This window comes from Sciurus vulgaris (assembly GCF_902686455.1).
Source record: "Sciurus vulgaris genome assembly, chromosome: 5".
Taxonomy (NCBI): domain Eukaryota; kingdom Metazoa; phylum Chordata; class Mammalia; order Rodentia; family Sciuridae; genus Sciurus; species Sciurus vulgaris.
The window spans coordinates 71,897,737-71,922,485 of record NC_136465.1 but is presented as its reverse complement, the minus strand read 5'-3'; the positions used below and the strand labels follow the sequence as shown (position 1 = coordinate 71,922,485).

The 24,749-nt window shown below is 36.6% G+C and overlaps 1 protein-coding gene across 3 annotated transcripts; it reads left to right on the top strand.

Annotated features, from left to right (window-relative positions):
• The first annotated feature begins 4 nt into the window (after positions 1 to 4).
• AKAP3 (A-kinase anchoring protein 3) lies at positions 5 to 23,683 on the top strand. Of its 3 annotated transcripts, none has more exons than XM_079142987.1 (6): positions 5 to 238; positions 2,429 to 2,628; positions 5,509 to 5,618; positions 7,847 to 7,942; positions 14,303 to 16,597; positions 23,350 to 23,683. In XM_079142987.1, exons 4-6 carry the CDS (start codon positions 7,847 to 7,849, stop codon positions 23,503 to 23,505), a joined length of 2,547 nt encoding a protein of 848 aa, XP_078999113.1. In that variant the 5' UTR covers positions 5 to 238; positions 2,429 to 2,628; positions 5,509 to 5,618; the 3' UTR covers positions 23,506 to 23,683. The 3 variants fall into 3 exon arrangements, with proteins under 3 accessions (XP_078999113.1, XP_078999115.1, XP_078999114.1); XM_079142988.1 differs by lacking the exon at positions 5 to 238 and adding an exon at positions 589 to 1,095; XM_079142989.1 differs by lacking the exon at positions 2,429 to 2,628.
• Positions 23,684 to 24,749: the final 1,066 nt, after the last annotated feature.

The window sequence follows — 24,749 nt, the reverse complement described above, 5'->3', positions numbered from 1 at the left end:
CTGTCTGCGCAGACGCTAACCGGAAAAGGACCTGGCAGGTCGCAGGTTGCAATAGAGTGCGATCGAGAAGGGAGCCGGAAATGAGAAAAAGTGAAGCCGAGGAGAAGAAAGGAAAAGAAAAAAATTGGGGGACCTCATGTCTAGAATGGCCCGTAAAGATAAGCTCATTGATCAGGAACCTGAAGTTCAAAGTCAACCAGGGACCGACACAAGGGCATGCAAAATGGCAGAACCCGAGGTAGAGGAGCTCAACTTTCTTGACTCTAAGTTCACTGTTCCTCGAAATGTCAGGGCAACCCTGGTGAGCCTGGGGTTAAGGAGGAAACGTGGCCCTGCGCTTGCGAAGTTCCAGGACCCGAGAAAGAGAAAGGATGTAAAAGCGGGATCGTGGGGGTCATGGAGGGGACAAGTGGGAAGAGAAATAGAAATGAGGATGGGCCTGCAGCGAATAAATACACCTCGAGTCGTGAAGCGCGTTTTCTCCTGCCCTTGTGCTTGCTGCCCACTTCTGGAATGCTCACTGTGATAACTGTAACCATTTCAAGTCTCTGCTCATAGGTGACCTCTTCGGAGAGTCTGACCACCTTATCTAAGGTGGTGATCACTCCACCTGTCCTGTTTTGTTTGTGTTTGAGTTTTATCTACCAAAGCATTTACCACCTAATTTGTGAATCCAGGAGTTCTTAACTGAGAGGGCAATTCGTGAATGGACCTAAGAAAATCTGCCAAAAAAAAAAAAAAAAAAAGCTATCTTAACCATTTTTCTACAAGGAAACTGCAGATAGCTCTCTCTAGAACGATGGTTTGTGATTTTTTTAAGTGTGGATCCCTTTGAAAATCTGCATTGTTCTAGAAAGAGCCACTTGGTTCTGAAAGAAATCCCAGAAAGATGAACTGCTTCCTTTTTAAGTACTTTATTCTAGTAACCTCTGGAGATCCCTGAGTAGAAGATAACCAGTGATCCTAAGAATATACCTTGGGCTTATCAGAAAACAGCCTAGTTTGGGGGATCTTTCTACCCTTGGTAATTCTTTTAGTGCTTGGGTTTTTCAGGAAGAAAGACCTAGTATTGCTGAGGTAAACACCAGGCCAGCAGTGAGTAGGGGTTGACTTTTGCTATGTTATAAAGTGCTTATTTCCACTCTATTCCATCCCTACTGTTTACTGAAGTGTCACCTCCACATCAAATAGGAAGTGGAAAGAAATCATTAAATTTCATATGAGAAGCTTAATAATACTATAGCCTCTTCTATGTTTACTTTCCATTTACAATTTGCTAATACTTGATATGAATGTTAACATACTTTTCTGGTTCTGATATATTAAGAGACCCTGGCCCACTATCAGCAGCTTCTAACCCCTTAATAACAGGTATGCTATTTAACATTTCTTAAGTCCAACACTGTCTCATGTTCTCATTTTTAGTTCCAAGGTGTCATGATATTGTTGAAAGAGCACCAATTTTAACACCCAATATATAAGATCCAGTCCTAGTTCTATTAGTTACTGGTTGTGACATGAACAAGCTTCTATACTTATCTGACACAGAGAATAATACCTTCCATGTTAACCTCAAAAATTCTTGTGAGGATCAGATGACATGGACATGAAGCAGCTTTATCAACTGCAAAGTTGTTCAGGAATTTGTAGTTCTATTCAAATACACTGAAGTACCCAAATCATAGAAGCTAGAACTGGGAAGGACCATAAAGAGGTCTACAAACTCAATTACTTTCTGTGAAAGATGAAGAAACTAAGACCTAATATAAAAGATAAGCAATAGATAAATTAACTTTGTAGAAGGAAACCTATAATAAACCAGTCTTGTTTTATTCCATTACAGTTTTAATCTCGTTTAATAACCTTGACTAGAAATTTTTTTGTCATGAAAACTATATATTTTATACTTAACCATTATTTACACAGTGTCTATGGTAACATTTTCAAAAACAATATACTATAAAGTCTTCTTCAAGTCTAAAAGGAATCACCATCCAAACTTCTCTTGATCTGATTTATCCCAGCAACCTCTTCAGGTCAGAATTTACAAAGGATGGATTAGTACTACTGTGTCTTTGCCCAACTAAGAAAAATATAACCTGGAGATGGTCAGGTAAAGAGAATCCAGCCTGGATCTTACAAAATGAAGTGAGTCCTTGGCTTTGTATAAGAAATTTAGTTGACTCAATTCTTTTATATATACGTTACTCTCCTCTAGAGCCATCTGGATTTAATAAATAATACTTATTCTGCTGTTTTAAGTGAAATCCATTGGCAAAATTTCCTTTCCCATACTCCCGCACTTAAGCACTCAAAGGAAAGAAATAATTAGGAGAAAACAATTCTAGTCCTGTGAAAGGAAACATGGAATCTTAAGAGTATATCTTCACTCCCCCTCTCACCTTTTGCACTATTCAATTTCTGGCAGCTTCACACTGTTGCTATAGAGATGGTGATATCACCAGTTGTGATTCTGATGTCACTCCCCAGTCCCAACAAGGGGGAGGTGCATGGAAAACTGGCGGAGGAAACAAGATCTTGAGCTGAGCAAGAACATCCCAGCATCTTCATTGACTTTTAAAGTGTATTCTGGCGTCTTCTGTGGTTCACTATTCCAGAGCTACAGAGGTAGGAAATCCCACTGGATAGGTAAAACAGCTCGTTTCCATCCTCTCTGGTTAGAAGGGAGAATTCAGTGACAAGTGATGGACAACTTGATTTATATTCAACCCAGTCTTGTTCTATCCAGCTAGTTTTAATTTTCCATTGAATTTTCTGAAAATAAATGAGTTTCTCCTTGAGCAGCCTTCCACCCATCATCTTTACTGCTAAAATTTTCTTTTATTACAGATTTGATCAGATATTCCTGGCCATCCTACTGAGAGCATGAGGGTTCTTACTCCCTGCTTCTCAATGTTATACTGATGGTGGAAATTTACCTACCTATTGACTTTTCCTGTTCCTTTTCTGGCTATTCCACAAGTTCTTTCCAGTGCTCTGAGAGTAAAATCAGTATGGTTCTGAGTCCAGTTCTCAACCATTTTAATCTTGTCATTGTTATTTCTGAAGCCTTAGTCATACAACAGAGTACTAAGAATGGGCGGGATATATATACATGAACCCTAGATGAGAGAGAGAGAATATCTATCCTAACAGGGCTCTAGAGAAAGAAGCTATTACTGAGGAAAAGCAAAAATAAAAATAAAAGAGTTCCACAGGAAAACTTAACAATGAATGGTCAGACACTCTCTCTTCTAATCTTTATTTAAACAAAATCTATTGAACCTTTCATTTCAGCAACAACCAAATTTATTGAGCTGTAATGTACCAGGCACTTACAGAGAGGGAGGAAGAAAAAGAGAAAGGACATAATAAATATATTCATCCTTCTTAAAACTAGTCATAAAACCTGGTTGCATAAGCCTCAAAACTTAATCAGGTATGTAGCAACCTTATAAGAGCCTCCATTTATGCTACCTATAATTTAGCTTTTTAACAACTTTAGGAATGGAGAGTGAACAGGAGTCTTTTAAGATTGATACTGGAGAAAAATGTCTTGAGAAGGAGCTGTGGTCTAGCGTACAGCAACCTTAAGCCCACCCCTGCATTGCTTATGTCCTCCTCACTGCCATTCATGATTTACACTCTTCAAGTTGTAATAATCTCATTGGCATTCTCAAGAAATGTTTTAGGTCAGTCCTTCTGTGGCCACAAAAATCCCCCTACTGGGAGCAAGAATATATCACAGCTCCTGTGATGCTAAACTGCAATTAGAGACTAAAGGCATATATCCACTGGTTCTGGAGATCCAGGGATCTCCAGAGGTTACTAGAATAAAGTACTTAAAATGCAAGCAGTTCATCTTTCCGGGATTTCTTTCAGTACCAAGTGGCTCTTTCTAGAACAATGCAGATTTTCAAAGGGATCCACACTTTGAACCAGTGATATTCCGTTCCTGGGCATCAGGCATTAAGATGAGGTATAAGAATAAATGGTTTCTAAGATTAGTTAAACACCTGACATTTTGTATATGGATGACTGTCTCTCCTTGTGTTAATAGATAACACAAAGTATCATTTTCTCTTATATTTCCCACACTAGGTATATTACTTTCAGGATATTATTAGCAAGTTGTGAACTTAGAACTTTATGAATACATTCATTGAATCCACTTAACTCTTAAACTCTTCCTTTCTTCATTTCCATTTCATGTTGGGAAATGTATGCATTGATTTGGAAATCTGAAGATCTTATCAAAAGTATTTAAGTGTCTCTTGATAAATGCTATCATCCAGGACGAGTCAGTTACAAGCTTCATGGTTGCAAATAAACACAAAGAGCAAAGAAATAGAATAAAAACATTGGGACATAAAAGTTAAATACTAAATATATTTGATTAGTAAGTGCACTTTCCGTAAAAAGACGAGCACTTTGGGGATGTTGATCTATTTATACTGAAACTGTAAGATCTGTTAGGAAATTACTTGATAAGCCTTTGGAGAGAACTTATTCCCAAAAGGAGTCAACATCAAGAAAACTGGAATATATAATTTATCACCATCACAAGTTTCAGCAAACCATTTCTTTTTTGTTCTCAGATTCTCCAATTTGAGAAAGAAAGAAAATGAGCTATCTGGAATTAGAAATGGGAAGAATTTGTATATTCATTCTTTCAGCAGTAATTATTAAGCACCAACTTTAAGGTACTAGCTATTATCAAGGACACTGAGATGAGTAAGAAAATGCCTCTGTCCTCATGGAGCTATCTAATAAAGGAGATAAAATATATGTTAGCAATTAAAATATTAGATAAGATGTAAAGGTTGAAACAAAATAAAATGGAATTTCAATGAGGCAGTGATCATCATATTCAATTAGGCATTTAGGAAATATTTCACGGATGGGGTATCTTTTGTCCTGAGCTCTAAAGTAAGGATGGGGTTTAGAGAGATATTATTGGGGAGAGAGGATGCTGAGGGATATTCCAAGGAGAGAGTATAATGCCTTCTGTTGGAATGTCTTGACAGAGATAGTAGAAGGAAGTTAATTGAATTGAAAGTCATTAACTGTGACTTCCCTTTATGAGGATGTATATTTCAAGTCTTTAAAGGAATGCTTGCTATTTTAATATCCATGAATTCAGGGCACTTACTATTCTCCATTCCATCTATCTTCCAACTTTCTATTCAAACAGATTTGAAATTAAGCTAAAAACTTTGCAGTGTCCTCATTGTTAAATAAGCCTATATATCAGTGATTGCAGGTGGAAAATAACAAGTCATGTAAGAAATTATTGACCAGGAAATGGGACCCTTTTTTGTCATCTGGGCCACTGTCAAAATGTGCCAGGAATAAGATGTGGATTCTTTCTATGAGATTTGAATGTCGTTTGTACTTATCACTTGTGATCACATATAAAATGTCAAACAAATCAGAGTTATTATTTGTTAATAAGAGCAATTGGGATATGTAAAATTAGTTATTTTTATCTTTGTCTTTCCATTGCAGATTCCTTATCTATTATTACATGGCAGGAGGGGTGGGTAAACTTAGGGACAAAGAAGACAACAAATTAATCAAGAACTTTCCTCTTATCTCAGAACCTGTTCTCAGTAAAAGTAAGTAATCACTTAATTAATTTTTATCTTTTTAAATTGTAGTAGATTGCTTAAATAAGGCAGTAGATCCTATTGATTTTGTTGTTTTCTATTAGAAGCTACTCATTAGGATGAAATATAAAATGGAAATTAAGAGACACATACTTGACTCTCACTTGCACTGTCAATGATCTAGGACAATCTGCTTTCAAGTCAACCCATTCTTTGGCCAAACATGAGTGCCATTAATTTCTTTCTTCATGATGCAAGCATAAGAATATTTTTATATAGTAATGAACTGCTAAGGACAATACAGGGTCTATTTCATAAACATTAACAATTCCCTTGTTAACAAAACATTAAAAGATGACACTAAAGAAGGTTAGAAAGCCTATCTCAGAAAAAATATTAAGAAAAAAAGAAAATAATTATCTTTATGAAACTGGCCAATCTTTCTCAGAGATGTTCTCTCCAGAGAAACCCTAGCCCAGTAATTAATTCTGGATGCACATTAGAATCATCCAGGGGGGCTGTTAAGAAATTTAATGCTTAAGTTTCCCCAAACTAAAACCCATTGAAAGAAATTTTCTGGAAGATTCAATATTTTTATGGTTTTCTGAGTGATTCTAATGGTTAATCAATTTGAATCACCTACTATTTACCCAGGAATCTATTGTATTATGGTACCTGGAAGAGTAATAAAAAGCTGTTTTGCTAGCCCAATAATCTGAATCCATGACTGAGGTGTGAAAACAGGTACAAAGCCTTTGGGGATGAAGAATAATAGCTCTAGAAGATCTTACATTTTCCTTACAATAATTATCTGTAATATTCTCTGTAACAAAAATTGTATATCGGGGCTGGGGAGATAGCTCAGTCGGTAGAGTGCTTGCCTTGTAAGCACAAGGCCCTGGGTTCGATCCCCAGCACCCAAAAAAAAAAAAATGTATATCAGCATGTGTTCTTAACCATGTGTGTAGTCTGTCTGAACTTGTTGACTTTATAACTGAGGGAAGATGTCTACCCCACCACAGCCATTAACCAGATAAACACTCTCTAATAGTGTTTCACTTATTTCAAGCAGTTCCTTAATAAATAGTTTCACTATTAAAAATTAGGGTAAGTGTTGGGCTTCATTGTAACAGAATTTTAAGCTAATGTAAAAGTGTATGTCTGTTTCATAAAGATGTTGAGCACATTAGGAAAGAAATAATGGACATCTTATTCCATCCCACTCATTGAATAATATAGATCTGAGCAAATTTTGTAACGAAAGAAAGGAAATTACAGTGAAGAGTCCTAGAAGTAAAAGTCTGACAAGGAAAATGAGGGCAAAGAGAAGTTTCTCAGACCTTTAGATTATCAGTTGATAATGTAAGTCATTGTGATAGCTGGCCATGTTTTCAGAGAATGTCAAGATGAAATGTGGAGAGTAGAAAAGACTAAAGACAAAGGTGAAAAGAGTATGTGGAATAAGGACTGTTATACTCGGTTGTGAGGTGAGGTGATGAAAGCAGCAAGTACAAGTGATTTAAGAAAAATAACTACAAATGGAAGATGATAAAAGTAGTAGCTAGAAGGGAGGCTTAAGGTAGAAGAAGACAGTTCAAATGAATCTGTTTTCTGACTCATAAGCCCAGATAGATGGTGGAACCATTACTTAGATTAGAGAATAGAGCAAAGTATTGGGAGAACTGTGAAAGAATCAACATTAGCACAGACATCCCTGCATCTGTGGACACTGAATAGTGAATATGATATCTCTGTTTTAGCAATCAGAAGTTTGACTGAATCATGGAAATGGAGAATTTCCCCAGGATCCTTGTCAAATTGGAGGGGGGACTAGATTTAAGAGCTCTAAGAGCTACTAAACTTAATGATAATATAAGTATGTTAGTGCTCTAGAAATTAATAGAAATAGAGCATCTTTTACTTAAAAATAAGAACCGGCAAGTTAAAGACTCAAAGAGCAGAACAGGGCTACCTAGGTTCATTCATTCAACAAATAGGTATTAAGCTCATATAGCATATACCAAGCACCAGCATCATCACTAGAGAGGTTAAGAAATATTTCTACAGTTGAGGATGAAGATACCCAGAGTTAAATGGGTCTGAAGTAACTCTTGAGATAGGTCTCTATTGAAATCATTGCTCCTATTTTCTATACCTCGACCATTCACCTTTCTTCCCCTTATTTTGATATAACCTGTCCTTTTGATGACTTTTCTCATTCTTTTTCCTACTTCCAGATGTCAGAGAGGGTTGACTGGTTACAAAGCCAAAACGGAGTGTGCAAAGTTGATGTCTATTCACCTGCAGACGGCCAACCCCAGGACTGGAAAATGGTAAGGGCAAACCTCTTCATGAACACTAGGTTAGGGATATGTGGGCTTATCAGAAGTAGCCTTATTCTCTCTGCCACCACCACCACCCACCTCTTACTATTTTGTAGTTTGATGGGATGAATGTAGACTGTATTGACAGAAGAGGAAATGTGGGTACTTAGTTTTCCAGTCAGTCACTGTGGCTTGATTCTTGGTAGGAAAAAAATGAGCTCCTATGGAATAAAAATTTCCCAATTTTTCCCAACAAATTCTGTAGTTTTGTATTGTAAAAAGTACCTGTCATATGGTCTTTAGAAGGAGAACTATGCTATAACTAATAAGGAAAAAAAGGAATGTATTATACCTGTGAGATTCTTAGTTTTTCAGACAGATAAATTTTGGAAATGTCTCCAGGCCTCATAGAAAATATTTTCTTAAATGTAAGATGCCTTAAAATTCTGAGAACTTTAAACTTTCATCTCAGTAGCATTGTCAGTTCACCTTTACCATTTAATGAATATTTTTTAAATGTTTACTTACTATCAGGCAGTGTAGCAGTCAGGATCCAATCAGAGGATAGAAACTACACAGTAATCTAATATTTAAAAATTGTTTACTAGTAAAATATAATTAACTACTAAAACAAATAAAAGAGGATTTTAATAATTGAAAAATAACAAATGCAGAAAGCAGATACTACCCACAGACTGAAAGAGAGTGAATAAGGAAGAAACTAAGAACACAACAAGCTCCCTCTCCCTCAACCAAGGCTGCTTCAGGTTTCTATGGAGGGAGTAAGGCTGCCACAGGAAGGTTGGCAGAGAGTGCCCAGGGACCAGAAGAGTAGCCCTTTCCTCCTTCCATGACCCATGCCCTTCCAGTGTTGTCTATTAATGAAGACAGCTACCAAAAGAGAAATGTTTGAAGGACCCAGCCCAAGCATCACAAAGGAAGGCAAAAAGGGATGGATTTGGAGTTAGAGACAATAAATCAACTGGCATAGACACTGTGTTGAGTGTTAGGGTCAGAGACATAAAAGTAAATTAGAATTCTCTCTTTTTAAGGATCTTGTAAATCTAATGCAATCACTATTGCAGTCTTCACCCTTGGCATTAACATTTATAAGACACCTCTTTGTATATAATATTATATGACCCATCTTCTGTTTACCCCAAATCTATTTCCTTATCTATAAGCGTCTAAAAAAGAAAACATTAACAAATCTACATAAGGCATTAAAACTTATGGACAATAAATATTGAATTCTGATAGAGTAAGGATCAACCCTAAAATGCTTCTATTCAATCTTTTATTGACCCCTGCCTTTCTATGTAGAAAATAAAAGGCAGATCAGAGTCAGTATTAAATCAAGTGAATCAAAATCCTTGATATTTTCACTGAGAAGCACTCTGAGGAATACAAAAAAGAATAAAATGGTTTCTGTCCCTCTGAGCCTTTCAATTCACATGTGAAAATGTAAATGTAATTTAAAGGCTCTAAGTAACTGCTGCATATTAATAAAAGATAGTTCATGATTATTTGCCAAATGGATTTTCTAGATGGTAATTGCTCCAGGTATTTAAAGAAAGGATCATTTCAAAATGGAAGGTGGTCAGAGAAATTTGTATTGGTATGTTCAATTGAGTTAGATATGGAGACGAGAAATAGGACAGGGAAGTTTACAGTTGGCTTCAACTAAGTTGCTGAAGCAAAAGATGGCTGAGCAGAGAAAATTAAACCATCAACTCTTTTCTGTATTCTCCTTCACGGACATGAAATTTTGCTTGGCCTTAAGAAAGACTCTGAAATGATTTGGCATCTTCCTTCCAAACTTCTCAGAATACTATTGTATAAGAGGAGGATGGCTGAAAGAGGCCAAAGGGTAGACTGGATTGACAGAAGAGGAAATGTGCATACTTAGCTTTTCAGTCTGTCACTGTGGCTTGATCAACCACTTTTGCAAATTGTGAATTTGGTGGAATAATTGATATAGGCTGTGCACATTTTAGATTTTAACAAATAGACAGTCAAAACCTATAAACACAGCAAGCTGACATAATTCTGTGTACACCATTGTATGCTGTAGGTTTGTCGTGGTTTAGTGTTCTGTGAAAAAAAAAATTGAAAAGAATTAAAGAATAAACCCCACATCTGCATTATAGTAAAATCTTCACTGTAAATACTACAGCCAAGTTATGGAAACATGCCTATTTGTAGGTCTTTGTCCTATCTGGAAATAACTAAGTAATATTAAAAGGTAATTTTCCACAAAGAGCCAAAATCAACACTCTCATACAGATATGAAAATGAATATATGTTAAAAATTTTATTTACTCATTAATGAAGAGATTGGTGGGGTGTCATAATCAGTTCAAAGGAGAATTAGAAAAGATATTTATACATCAGGAATATTGAAATGAATAATGTACTGAGGCAAAACTGGCCTCTTCCATCAAGAGAAAAGGAGGTCAGCTGAACCTCCATTAGGCAGAATTTGCATGTCTGCAGGCAAAAATTATTTTGCATTGCTTCCAATTATTTATTGTAAATAAGCTCCCACAAAATCAGAATCAGTAATGTGAAAGGCTGGAGACAAAGCTTGTTCTATAGACAATAGTTTACAGATGATACCTAGATTTCTGTTGAAGCGTAGATTTTTCCCAAGTCTCTCCTCCATCTTGATAAAAATAATTGCAAAGTAAGATTTTTCTGGATCACAAAATAAAGTTGTTCTCATCAGATTTGAGCTGATTACATAGGTGCAGCAGCCAACTAGGTTGATCACCTTAAGTGAGTTTTAATGAAAGTTTTCAGAAGAAATCTCAGATTGGATTTTTAAAGCGTCTGTTGTTTGCTATCCTGAGATCAGAAAGTCAAGCCTGAGAAAACAGTCTCCACCAGATTTCACCTACCGTCTTAGAAAAACAGTGCTGCCCACAGTTCACTTTCTCTAAAACTATTCTTTCTAAGGATAGTCTCTACCACCTCTTTCAAGCAGAACTTTTAACCAGAGTACTTTGTATTCTTTATACTTCACAAAGAGAATTGAGTGAGGGGCAGTGGTGTATAACTGAACTCTCACACCAGCTAAAATGCAGATGAGCAGAACTCAGGAACACATGTGAAGTCAGCTTCCTACAGCCACAAATATCCCTGCTGCAACATCTCGAAGTGGCAAAAATGAACGTATTTATTAACAGATCCAAAGATATAACCTCCCTATAATAAGAAAAAAGCATATAAGCTTTCTGTTTAGCCTTCAGTGCTTCAGTATTTAATGTTATTAGAAACATATCCAGGGGCTGGGGATAATGCTCAGTTGGTAGAGTGCTTGCCTCGTAAGCACAAGGCCCTGGGTTCAATCCCCAGCACCGCAAAAAAAAAAAAAAAAAAAAAGGAAAGAAACATATCCAATGAATATACTAACTCAGTTTAATACCAATCTAATAGTATAAGTTATGTAAGATATTGGAAAGCTATAATGAAGCCAACACACTGTGAAACATAATAACTGTTGAAGTGAAGTGAAGCACAAATTTACATTTTTCATAATCTTAAACATTAAATAGAAAGAGGAGTGGGAGAGGTTAGGGGGAAGGAAAAAAATAACAATGAATCCAAACACCGTTACCCTATGTAAATGTATGATTACACAAATGGTATGCCTCTACTTTATGTACAGAGAAACAAGTTGTACCCCATTTGTTTACAATTTAAAAAATAAAGAAGGAAAGAAAGAAGTAATGCTACATTATTAGATCTATATAACTTGTATAAATTTATGAAGAACAAATAAAGTAAAATAATAATGTGTATTTGTATTATACTTAATACTGATAAATTAGAAAAGACAAAATTGTTTTTATTAAACCAGAATTATTAACCCATTCTCACTTGCCAAGGTTTACCTAACTTATGTGAATTCGAGTTCCTAAAATGTTTCTGAGGTTAGGCTGTATAAAAATATCTTTTCCCCTAGCACAGGTAAAATATTAGAAGTTTGTTTTCTTTATTTTGGAGTGTCTCTAGAATATTCAATGTATCTAAGACTTACTTATATATCTAATCCACTTAGAATAGAGACTGACTTTATAATCTAACTTTTAATACTAATTATTAGTGGAGGTAGGAAGATATTACTACTTATGTTCAGTACTTTTCTGAATTACAGACACATAATGATAATAGACAGTGGTAGATACAGTTTATAGATTCAATCTAAACTTTTAGCCAAGGATCAAAAGTAAACACAGAAGCACAAAACTCCCCATATCAAAAAGCACTTCTCCTTCCAAACTGGCATAAAATTCACAAAGATTTAAGCTTCAAATGAAAAAAAAAAATACTAGCAAAACAGATTTTCTGTTGTCTCTCAGTCAGTAAAGGATCAATTTGTAAACTATTAATCCATTAAAGAGATTGCCAAAAGTAGTCAGGCAGTAAACCAAATTCCCAATTACTGCTGCCACCAATGATTAGTAACTGTAAATGAACCAAAATGAAAACTAAAAACAAAATTAGTGGGTAGGAAAATTAAAATTAGAAAAACAGAACCATCTGCAAAGTCCTCTTGCCACTCTGGGGACCAAGAAAAGAAACATCTGCTGTACCTCTCTCATGATGACACCTCAATTCGTTGAATCTACTGGGTATCTTGATGGAAGGCCCAAAACAACCAAACAGTAATTTTGAGAGAAGGGTAAAATAATGGCTCTCATATGTATGTAAAAATAAATGCATGTTAAAGATTTGTTTAGCTCACTAAAAAGAAACTGATGAGATTCAAGAGACATATAGATCAGAAATATTAAAGTATATGTGCATAGGGAGGCAAAGCTGAGGAGGAACTCCTCAGCTCAGTCAAACCTCTTCTTGACGATAGCAAGAATTATATTGCCTTGCTGACAGTTATCTACAGTTTACGGTATTGTAAAATAGCTCCAAGAAAATGAGAGGTGATATGGAAGGATGTGTTACAGGCAATGTGCCGTTTTCCATTGAAGCACAACATTTTTCTATCCTTCTAATCAGGAGAACCATTAGGAGGATTCTGAACCAAGCTATTAACCCAAACATGATAACAGGGAGCTTAAAGCAATTTAGCAAAGGAGGAGTACAATCACTCCTCTCCTTTCCAAGTCATCAGGACACAGCAGGGAACCCTAGGGATAGACAGCACCAGTTTTAGAGGAAGAATTGGATCTGAACAAGAGTCCCCATCAGGTACTCTTCGTGAGATGCTAGCCAAATTATTGAGCTTCTCCATCTCTGTTCCCTTACCTGTGAAGGTGGAAGAGTGAAACCTTCTTACAGAATGAATATGAGGATTAAGTATATGTAACCATTTAGCACAGTCCCTGGCAAACATTACAAGTATTTAACAAATGGCAACTAGTAACTTTTAATTTGGTTATATATACTGTTAATTTGGTGAAACACTAGTAATTCAGTAATAAAAAATACTAATTTATTCTTTAAAGATGGACCATATTTGTGGTTATTCCTAGATAGGCATATGAACTACAAGGATCCTTTACATTTGATAATACATAAGACACTCCACATACATTGTCTTATTTTATTCTATGTTCAAGGGAAGACTTTTTCAACATCCGTTATGTAAACCTACAATATATGCCTATAATTATCATGGTTAATGTCCATCAGTCTGTATTCACATAAAACTAATAAATTGTCACATATAGTAACTCCTCAATTTTGAATCAGACCATTAATTTAATTGGTATCAGCTAGACCACTGGAAAGCCATTTAGTATATCCACATTGTGCTTGTGTAGCCTGGTACTGACTCTCCATGTACAATTTTCCTTGTGAATTTTCTCGATTTTTTTTAAAACTATACTTACAATGAGACCTAAATAAAAATGGGTAAACCACAGACAATAGCAATTAATATCAATACAAGAAAAAAATAATCTGATTCATTTCAGATGCTAACTCGTCTATGGAGCTTGTGACTATCAGACATATGTTCTTAGAAGCAACATAATGTGGTTAACTGAGGGCACAGGCTCTGGAGTCAGACTGCCTGGGTTGGAATCCCTCCTCCATCAACAATTAACTGTATAACTTTAAATGAGTACCTAATCTAACTTAGTTCTTCCATTTTCTCCTTTGTAAAATGAAGATAATAAGAGCTCACATTTGAGTTTAATATGAGAATAATACTGATTGAAATAATAGTCTTAAAATATCTGGACCGGTGCCTGATACACAGTAAGCACTTAATACATGTTATTTTTTTGTGATGATTGAACCAGCTTGAGGGATGACAATTTTTGTAACTAGCCTTTAAGGTTGTCCTGAGTATCCCATATCTTTACTTTGTTATAGTCAGATGAAACCTTGTCTGTTTTTAAGGAAGCCTCAACAGATCCTGTCAGAGTGCTCAGCTGGCTCCGCAGAGACCTGGAAAAAAGCACAGCTGAATTCCAAGATATTAGATTCAAGCCTGGAGAACCATCACTGGGTGAGGAAACCACCAACCCAGGAAACAAAGGTTTCTGTGTAGACTACTACAACAACCCCCACAGGGGCAGTCCAGGGAGATTGCATTTTGAAGTAACTCACAAAGAGAATCCCTCCCAGGGCCCCTGTCCTCAGGCTGGTAAAGGGAGTTCAGTAGATGAAGTTTCCTTCTATGCTAATCGCCTCACAAATCTGGTCATAGCCATGGCCCGCAAGGAGATCAATGAGAAGATCGATGGCTCTGAAAACAAATGTGTCCATCAGTCATTTTATGTGGGGGATGAACCCGTACCCAACAAGAGCCTGAGTACGGTAGCATCAGAGCTGGTGAATGAGACTGTCTCTGCATGTGCCAATAATACTGCCCCAGACAAGGCTCCTGGCTCTGGAGACAGGGCCTTGGGATTATCACCAGGTCCCCCAAATTTGAAGTACAAGAGCACTTTGAAGATCAAGGAGTGTACCAAGGAAAGTAAGTGTCCAGATGACAAGTCTGCTTCTAAGAAGTCTTTTTTCTACAAGGAAGAGTTTGAATCTCGGAATGCAGGTGATGCCAAAGAGGGTGGAAGGCCCCTACCTGGGGAGAAAAAGATGTTCAGTGGGCAGGAAAGGCCTAGTGACTTTACTGCTTCTGTTAGTCAAGGGATCATGACCTATGCCAATAGTGTGGTATCTGATATGATGGTTTCCATCATGAAGACACTGAGGATCCAAGTGAAAGACACCACCATTGCCACCATCCTACTGAAGAAGGTACTGATCAAACATGCAAAAGAAGTTGTCTCAGATCTCATCGATTCCTTCATGAAGAACCTCCACAATGTTACTGGGACCCTTATGACGGATACAGACTTTATCTCAGCTGTGAAAAGAAGTCTCTTCTCCCAAGGAAGCCAAAAGGCTACAGATATCATGGATGCCATGCTAGGTAAACTATATACCGTGATGTTTGCCAAAAAGTTCCCTGAAAATCTCCGGAAAACCAAGGACAAGTCAGAGAGTTATTCCCTCCTCTCCATGAAAGGAATGGGTGACCCTAAAAACCGAAATGTGAACTTTTCAATGAAATCTGAAGCTAAATTGAGAGAAAAGATGTATTCTTCATGCAAACCAGAGAAGGAGAAGACTTGTGCTGAAACCCTGGGTGAGCACATTATCAAAGAGGGGTTGACCATGTGGCATAAAACTCAACAGAAAGAATGTAAATCTCCAGGTTTCGAGCGTCCAGCTACCAACAAACAGAAAAATCCTATGCCAGACATTCCCTTTGAGTGTCTGGATCCTTGCAACCTCAGCCCTCCTCTGAATTTCCCAGAGAAACCTGAGAATTTTATGTGTGATTCAGACTCCTGGGCCAAGGACCTGATTGTGTCTGCCCTACTTCTGATCCAGTACCACCTGGCCCAGGGAGGAAGGATGGATGCACAGAGCTTCCTTGAAGCTGCTGGCACCACCAACTTTCCCATCAACAAGGCCCCTGTAGTTTTAGATGAATCCAGCCTCAAGACTCCTCATGTGGTATGTGACCAAGAACAATCAGAAAAGAAGGATCTAATGAGCGTTTTCTTCAATTTTATCCGGAACTTACTTAGTGAGACCATTTTCAAGGGTGACCAAAGCTGTGACTCCAAGGTTCCAGAAAAGCCAGTTAAGGAAAAAGATCGCAACCAGTGTGAAAGACCTGTGACCCCTTCTGTCAAATTCTGTGAAGGTGATGAGGCTGGTACCTTTTCTGGGCTGACCAAGATGGTTGCCACTCAGCTGGATGGCCACATGAATGGACAAATGGTAGATCATCTGGTGGACTCAGTAATGAAGTTGTGTCTCATTATTGCCAAGTCCTGTGACTCTCCCTTGGCAGAGCTGGGAGATGAGAAATGTGGGGATGCCAGCCGGCCAAATTCAGCCTTCCCAGAGAGTTTGTACGAGTGTTTACCAGTTAAGGGCACAGGGACAGCAGAGGCTCTCCTACAAAATGCCTATCAAGCCATCCATAATGAATTGAGATGTGTATCAGGACAGCCACCTGAAGGATGTACAGCACCCAAAGTGATTGTCAGTAATCACAACCTATCTGACACAGTTCAGAACAAGCAACTCCAAGCTGTTCTTCAATGGGTAGCTGCTTCTGAGCTCAATGTCCCTATTTTGTACTTTGCTGGTGATGATGAAGGGATCCAAGAGAAGGTAAGGAAGAAAGGTCAGAGGATTTTGGAATAATTTATTAAGGGTCAATTGGGATTTTAGGTTCTCTGTGCTTTCTGAATGGAAATATAACCACAGGAGGGGTGGAATAGGAATGGGAAGAATTTTAAGAATATGCCTCATGGCAGAGATAACGAATAAAGTAAAATTAGATTTTGCCCAGAGACATAGCAAAGAGGGGAAATATAAATGATACTTTTCTCTGTTTTCTGCATTTATTGATAGGAGTACACAGATGAGGAACCTCCAGAGAATTGATGAAGGAGTCAGATCAAGGTCTGGGCCTGAGACTGACTTTTGCATAGAACAGAATTGTCAAAGAATAAGGCAAAGCTTTTAGAAAGTATCCCTGGATTATCTCTTAATTGAGAAAAGTGGAAAAATGGCTGTTATCAATCAAGTACTAAGGGGTGGCACAAGAGGCTAGGGTTTTTTAGAACAATTTATCTTCAGGGCTAGGAGTGTAGCTCAATAGAGCACTTGCCTAGTGTGCACAAGATCCTGGGTTCTATATGCAGCACCAGGAATAAAAAAAAAAAAAAAAAAAAAAAGGGAAGAAGGAAGAAGGAAAGAAAAAGAAAAATTGTACTCACAGAAACTCTAAGATATGGAGAGTCTTTCTCTTTTGTAATAACTAGTGTTAGTAGCCCTTGTAACTGGGTTACTGAGTTTATCTAATGACTTGGGAAGACAGGATTAGATAGCTTCCAGATAAGGCTACATCAAGCCTATACAAGAAATTGTATGATCTTGATTTTAGTCTTAGCAACATTTTAGTCTTAGCAAGACTGTGTTTACTATTTCAAGTATTATCTGTGGACTACCAGCATTGGCATCCTTTGGGAAATTGTCAGAGGTTTAGAATCTCAGGCTTTGCTCTAGATCTATTGGATCGAAATCTTCATTTTAGCAGAATACCAGGTGATTTGTGTGTATGTTCAAGTTTGGGTTAGAGGACAGAACATGAAGTTCCAATACTAGATATACCCCTAAGGGTTCTTGGCAAACTCTGTCTCCTTATAGGATTTTCAGTGTACATCAGACAACTATTTTGGTACATGGCAATTAACTGTGCAGAGAGTGGGGAGAGGGAAGATGAGGAGGCTATATTCAGGCAAAAACTTTAGACTGATGAAAAGAAATCTAAAATAAAGCATAACCTTCATATGCATAGGGTGTGACAAAGCCATTTGTTTTGTAGTCCACTGAGGCTGGCTTTGAACTTGCAATCCTCCTGCCTCAGCCTCCTGAGCTGCTGGGATTACAGACATTTGCCACCATGCCTGGCTGTAGCCAGCTTTTAAGTTGAACTTACATATAATACATTCCAGTCTTTGATAATTCTGAATTAGAATATCTGTAATATTTTCATCTAAAGTAGGAACAGGAGACGTGCAGTCCCTCCTTATACACACACACACACACACACACACACACACACACATAACACGCACACACTTTTGTCCACTCTAAAGATACAGTCCTCATTTCTTAAAGGAAAAGAGTAGAAAGAATGGGCAGCAATACAAACTTCAACGAATGAGTAAATTTGCATGGAATATTAGCATATTTTAATAACAGTTGTATGACATATACACCAAAGAAATTACATAAAGTGATATTTTTTGCAAAGTGATTAGTTACGCAGATATTCTCATGTTGATCCAGGTGATGGAATTTAATAACAATGGAATGCCTGTGAGCCCAATTCCTTTAAATAAATTTGTATTTATTTTTAAATAGATGTTATGTTTGTGTAGTTCAGAATCCAAAAGCACAAAAGGATGCACAGTGAAAATTAAGGGTGTTTCTTCGTCCTAGTACCCTCCTGGAGAAAAAACTATCCTGATCAATTTCTTGTTTATTATTCCAGAAGTGCATATTCATACACGAGTGTATGTATGTTTTTCTTAACAGTCATAAATGGAGTGTGACACACACACATATGATATAAGATACACGTATATATGAATATGTCTTCTGCAACATATAGAGCTGCCACATTTTAATGGCTTTTTATTACTTTATAGTTAAGAAGATTTTGTAATTTAACTCTCCCCTATGTTTAAACATTTCAACTGATGATATCTTGCTACTATAATCAATGCTGCACTGGATATTCTTGACTCTACATAATTTTGCACAGGTTCAAACGTACCCATATGTGCTAAGTACCTAGGAAAGGAATTTCAAGGTTACTTTGTGTGTAATTATGTATATTCGACATATATTCCCATATTGCCTTCCTTAGAGCTTGACCAATTTGCACTTCTATTAAAATAATAGAAGAGAGTGCCTGTTTCCCCATGTTTGAACCAACAGAGTACACTAAACTTTGGATCAAACTGCTGCTTTACTTTGCATTTTTTTTAATTAGGAATGAGAGTGCATATCTTCGCACATGTTTAAAAATCATTTGAATTTCCTACTTGGGGGATGAATTGTTTGTTCATAACCTCTGCCAATTTTTTATTGTGTTGTAGGTCTCTTTCTTCTTGATCTTTAAAAATTTTACATATTACAAGGAATCAGCCATTGTAACGTTAAATACTAATTTTTCCTTTGCCATTGGTCTTTTGATTGGTGTTTTCTGTTTTAGGTTGGTGTTGCCATACAGAATTTAGTCAAATCTAAGATGGTTTTTCTTTTATATTTGCTGGGGTTTGTGTCAGATTTTGGAAAACATTCTTTGCTATACAATATCAACAAACCTTCCCATGTTTTCTTTTGATGGTTTTATGATTTTTAAAAATATTTAAGACTTTAATCCATTTTTAATACTTTTTTGTATAAGAGATGAAATAGGGATGCAAACTGACTGTCTTTGATTCTTTTTCTGAATTTTCTGTTGTTCTATTGAATAATCCATCTCTTCTTGGACCCATTACATACTGTTCTAGTCACTGTAATTCTACAACATTTTTAAATAACTGATAGGACCTGGAGACTCTTCAGTCTAGGTTCTTACCTGTTTTCATTTCCCAGTTTCCACTCCCATCCACAGGCAACCACTGATCTGTTTTCTATATTTTCGTTTTGCCTTTCCTTGACATTTAATCTGATGGAACCATAAAATAGGTAATCTTTTATATTTGACTTTTGTATTTACCATAATGTTTTTGAGAATCATCCATGTTGCATGTTATTAGTAGTTCATTTTTTTACTAGTGAATAGTATTCTATTTTATGGATATACATTTAATTTGTCCATTCATCAGTTAATGGAATTTGAATTATTTCTGGTTTTTGCTATTATGGATAATGCTACCATGAGCATTTACATGCAAGTCTTTGCATCGATATAGGTTTTCATGTCTCTTGAGTGGATACTGAGTAATGGGAATGCTGCATCTTATAATTTCTTAAGAAATTGTCAAACTGTTTTCTAAAGTGGCTATATCATTTTATGTTCTCACTAGCAATTTATGTGGGTTTCAGTTCCTCCACATTTATGTATAAAGTAATCTTTCATTTGTTATAACAATTATAGTGGTATCTCATGGTGGATTAATTTGGCATATGAAAATTAAAATGACTAAGGATATTCAACATATTTTATGTGTTCATTATCCATTCATATATGTTCTTTGGGAAAAAAACTGTTAGCCTGTATTTTGATTGAGTTTTTTACTTCTTGATTAGTTGCAAGATATCTTTGTATATTCTGGAAACAAGATCTTTATCTGATATATGATTTGCAAATGTTTTCTCTTAGTCTGTGATTTGTGTTTTTACTTAATGGAGTCTTTGAAAGAGAAAAGCTTTTTAATGATGAAATCATAATTTGTCATTTTTTTGTCTTATTGTTTTGTCTTATTTTTGTCTTATTGTTTTGTACTTTTGGTGTCACATCTAATAAATCCTTGCCTAACCAGTTGTTCTTGACTTAGGGAAAATTTTGATCCTCAGGGGACACTGGCAGTATCTGGAGACATATATGGCTGTCACAACAGGAAAGAGGGTTCTTTCCTGTGGAATCTAATGGATAGAAAGGCCAAGAACATTATTAAACATCCTACAATGCACAGAACAGCTGGCAATAGAATTATCTGGCCTATAAGGTCAATAGCAGGAAGAATTAGAAACCCTGACCTATCCCAAAGTCTTGAAGATTTTCTCTTTGTTTTCTTCTAAATGTTTGTTAATTTTTAACTCTTATATCTGTTGATCTACTTTGAGTTAAGTTTTTTATATGATGTAAAGGGGGGTTCAAATTTATTCTTTTGCTTGAGGATATACTGGTGTCTTGGCACCATTTGTTGAAAAGATCAGTGGGTTTCTGGCTCCTTTGAATTATCCATCCTCTTTACAAAAACTCAAATGACAGTAAGCATTAAATTCAAGCTTTATGATAATCAATGTTTGCATGGCACATTTTTTTCATGATTTTACTTTTAACCTACATGATTTTACTTTTAATCTACTTATTATATTTGAAGTGCAGTTTTTTTGTAGGAACATGGAGTTGGGTCATGTGTCATGCTCATGTTCATATGGACAGAAACATGAATAACTATAGGTTGACTAATTTCTTATGTGTGGATTTAAGTATACCAGTTTATTATTTGTTTGTTTCTTTTCTTTTTCCTGAGCCATCCATTATTTGAACATTTTTAATATTCCATTTTAATTATCTTTTGTGTTTTTTTATCTTTGTGTAGATTTTTAGTGATTCTCTATGGATTATAGTATATATATGATGTGTGTGTGTGTGGTTTTTAACTTTTCAGAGTATAATTAGAATCAATAGTTTGTCACTTAAACTAAAATGTATAAATATTGTTATGATGTAGGTTCCTATATATTCTTTATATTCTAGTTGTCTTCTGTGTTTGTTTAATCTATATTCATTAAAAAATCCTGAGATGATGTTACTCTTTCTTTCAATCATAAAACACATTTTAAAGAACTAAAGGGACAATCTCTTATTTATACTGAGAGTTTTACTGTTTCTATTGCATTTCAAGTGTTCCTACTGTCCTTCCGATATCACTGTCCCACTCTCTGAAGAACTTCCTTTAGAAATTCTTCTAGAACACATTTTTTTGACAATAAATTCTCTTTAACTCTCTTTAATCCAAAAATGTCTTTATTTACCCTTCATTTCTGAATTTCTTCTGGACCTAGGATTCTACTTTGGTAGTTTTCTAAAATGTGCCACTTCCTTCTGACCTCCATATATCCTGAGGAGAAATCTGCTGTCATTTCAATTGTGTGTTCCCCTTTGAATAATGCTCTGGTTTCTCAGGCTATTTTGAAAATTTTATTTCTTTTTCTTTAGTTTTCAGCAATTTGATTATGATAGATGTTATAGTGAATTTCCTTGGGTTTGTTTTATTTTAGATACACTGAACTTCTTGATTGTATAGGTTCAGTCTTTTGGTGAATTTGAAAACTTCCATTCACATTTCTTTAAATATTTTTTCTGCACCATCCTCTCCTTTGGGATTCTAATGATATAAATGTCTGAAGATCTTGGGGTTCTGCTTGTTTTTTCAGGCTTCAACTTTTTATGTCATGCAACAGGGATAATTTCTGTTGATCAACCTTCAAGTTTACTGACTTTACTCTGTTGTCTTTGTTTTGCCATTCAGCTCATCTAATAAATTTTTTAGATATTTTTATTCTAAACTCCATTCAGCTCTTTTCATATCTTTTATTTCTTTGTTGTGACTGTTTTCACTCATCTCCAGAATATTCACATCAGTTTCTCACATGACAGTGTCTCCTCCTGAAAGCGTGTTCATGATATTTGGTCCATTTATTTTGACCTTGAACTCATTCTTCCTTTTTCTTGCTTTTATTTGGGGGGCGGGGGCGGTGTGGGGGTGGAACTGAACTGAGGGCCACACACATGCTAAGCAAGTGCTGTACACTGAGCTGTATTCCCAGCCCTTTTTATTTTATTTTGACTCAAGGTCTTGCTAAGTTACTGAGACTGACCTTGAACTTGTGATCCTTCTGCCTCAGCCTCGAGTAACTGAGATTCCAGGCATTTCTTATAAAGAATCAGGAGCAGAATGCACAAAAATCTTATTACTTGAAATAATTTGTTGCCTGTAGGATTTCAAATGAATGACAATAATACTGTGTTCATATTAGAATGCTTGCCTCAACTAAGTTTCCTCCATTTGTGTTTGGAAAGAGTAATAATGAGTGTGAATGTTGACCCTGTGAAATACTGGCATTGTCACTCTGAGGTCTGTTCCCTCTCTGGGTCCCACCTCTCTGAGGTCAAATTGATCTCTGATGTGTCTTCCTGCTGTAACATTTCAGAATTCTCTGGTCTATGGGCATTGTCCACATTTGTCTACGGATATTTTTCTCTCACCCTGTTGGCCTTAAGACAATAATAGAGACTATTTTATAATATTTTGGTTTAAAACTTTAGAAGCCCTAGAAGGTAAGAACACTATTGATGAGCATTCACTGTAAGCATCTCTTTATAGGGAAATAATAGGACAATTTTAGTCTTAATGAGAAATCCCATTTTACGTGTCACGGCTGGTAGATATTAACACCTTTCTTTGAATTAAGGGTGACAACACCGACTTCCTTCTGTCAGACAGGCTGATAAACTACTCTTAAGGAAGTCTTCTCAATTCTAACTTGAGTCCCTTCTGCTGCACTTTCCCGAAGTCAACCTGGCCTCCTGGTTCTAACCATGTCAGGTTGTCCCTGGACTGCCTGGGAGCCCTCTGTCCCTCCACTACTGTTTTCTCTGCTTTCCACAGCTACTTCAGCTCTCCGCTGCTGCTGTAGACAAGGGACGCAGCGTAGGGGAGGTTCTGCAGTCAGTGCTGCGCTATGAGAAGGAGCGACAGCTGGACGAGGCGGTGGGAAATGTCACACGGCTGCAGCTGCTGGACTGGCTGATGGTGAACCTGTGATCGTGCCCACCCACTGCATCCCCTCTTCCAGCAGTGGGCCCAGCCCTTGTGCCATCATTTCCACAGCTCCCCTCTCCTTATCCTCACAGAGCCCTAACATTATCTTCATACCACTCACATGAAAGACATGTCATCTAATGCTAGTCACTGGATTTTGCACATTTTCCTGTCCATGCGAGCAAGGACATAAAATTAAAAAATTAAAATTAAAGGGCTCCACGTGTTTGGTTTTCTTGGGATCCAAAGGGTAAAGATTCAATAAGGTAAAGATATCTCAGGAATGAAAAAAAGGTAGATAGCAGAGGAGGCAAGCAGAACTGCGCTGGACCAAGAGGCCCTGACAAATGGTGATGTTCACCATGTATCTCCTGTCTGTGTGCCACAATTTACAACTCCCTTCATTTTAACTCTTGCCTTAAAATAAGCCACAATTCATCAAGAATTCATTTTTACCTTTTATAATCATGAAAATCAGAAAATATTTCTAATATCCAAACAAAATAAGTCTAATGTGGGTCAAGGACTTTACTTCTTGTGTGTCTTCTGAGCTGTAGAACCACTGTCAACCTGCAACTTTATCCATGGTTGAAGATGGTGACAAAAGAGGTTCCTCAAGGCTGACGGTGTAACTCAGTGGTAGAGTGCTTTGCTGCACATGCCTTAGGTTCAGTCTCCAGCACTGGGGGGAAATTTTCCCAAGACCTGAGTTCTCTTCCCCAGTTCTGTGATTTTCTAGCTATAGAACTGGGACAAGTGGTGGCACTGCTCTGACTAAATGCCCATAATACCCCACTAAACATTTTCCATTCTTACCCACCTCCCTAGAAATGTTTTTTATACTTTTCCTCCTCCTAGAAACTTTTTCCTCTTTGTCTTCTAATTTTCCTGTTTCTCTAGATCTCTTGGGGTCTCTATCATGTTCTAATTTTTTATCTTTCCCTGAACTTTCTCTTGATTCTGCTATTTTCACTGTATCATCTTCCCTGGATGATCTCATCCAAATCCATGGCTTCAACTACTTGATATCACCATTTATGGAATATTATGAAGTATTTAAAAAGGAAACTATGAAGCCAGGTATATTTTCAATGTTATTTATGATCTTAAGTCATATTTTGTTTGTCACATGATATGATTATATAGAAATTGTGATTTATGTCGATAGAACTGATAAGGGAAATATGTGGACATTACTGAATTTGAGGGGTGGTGGATGAGTGAACATATCCTGCTTATGTACTCAA

Coding starts and splice junctions, on each gene's coding strand:
- AKAP3 (XM_079142989.1), top strand. CDS start 7,847: ATGTCAGAGAGGGTTGACTGGTTACAAAGCCAAAACGGAGTGTGCAAA. Junction 7,943..14,302: donor AACCCCAGGACTGGAAAATG/GTAAGGGCAAAC, acceptor TCTGTTTTTAAG/GAAGCCTCAACAGATCCTGT. Junction 16,598..23,349: donor ATGAAGGGATCCAAGAGAAG/GTAAGGAAGAAA, acceptor TGCTTTCCACAG/CTACTTCAGCTCTCCGCTGC.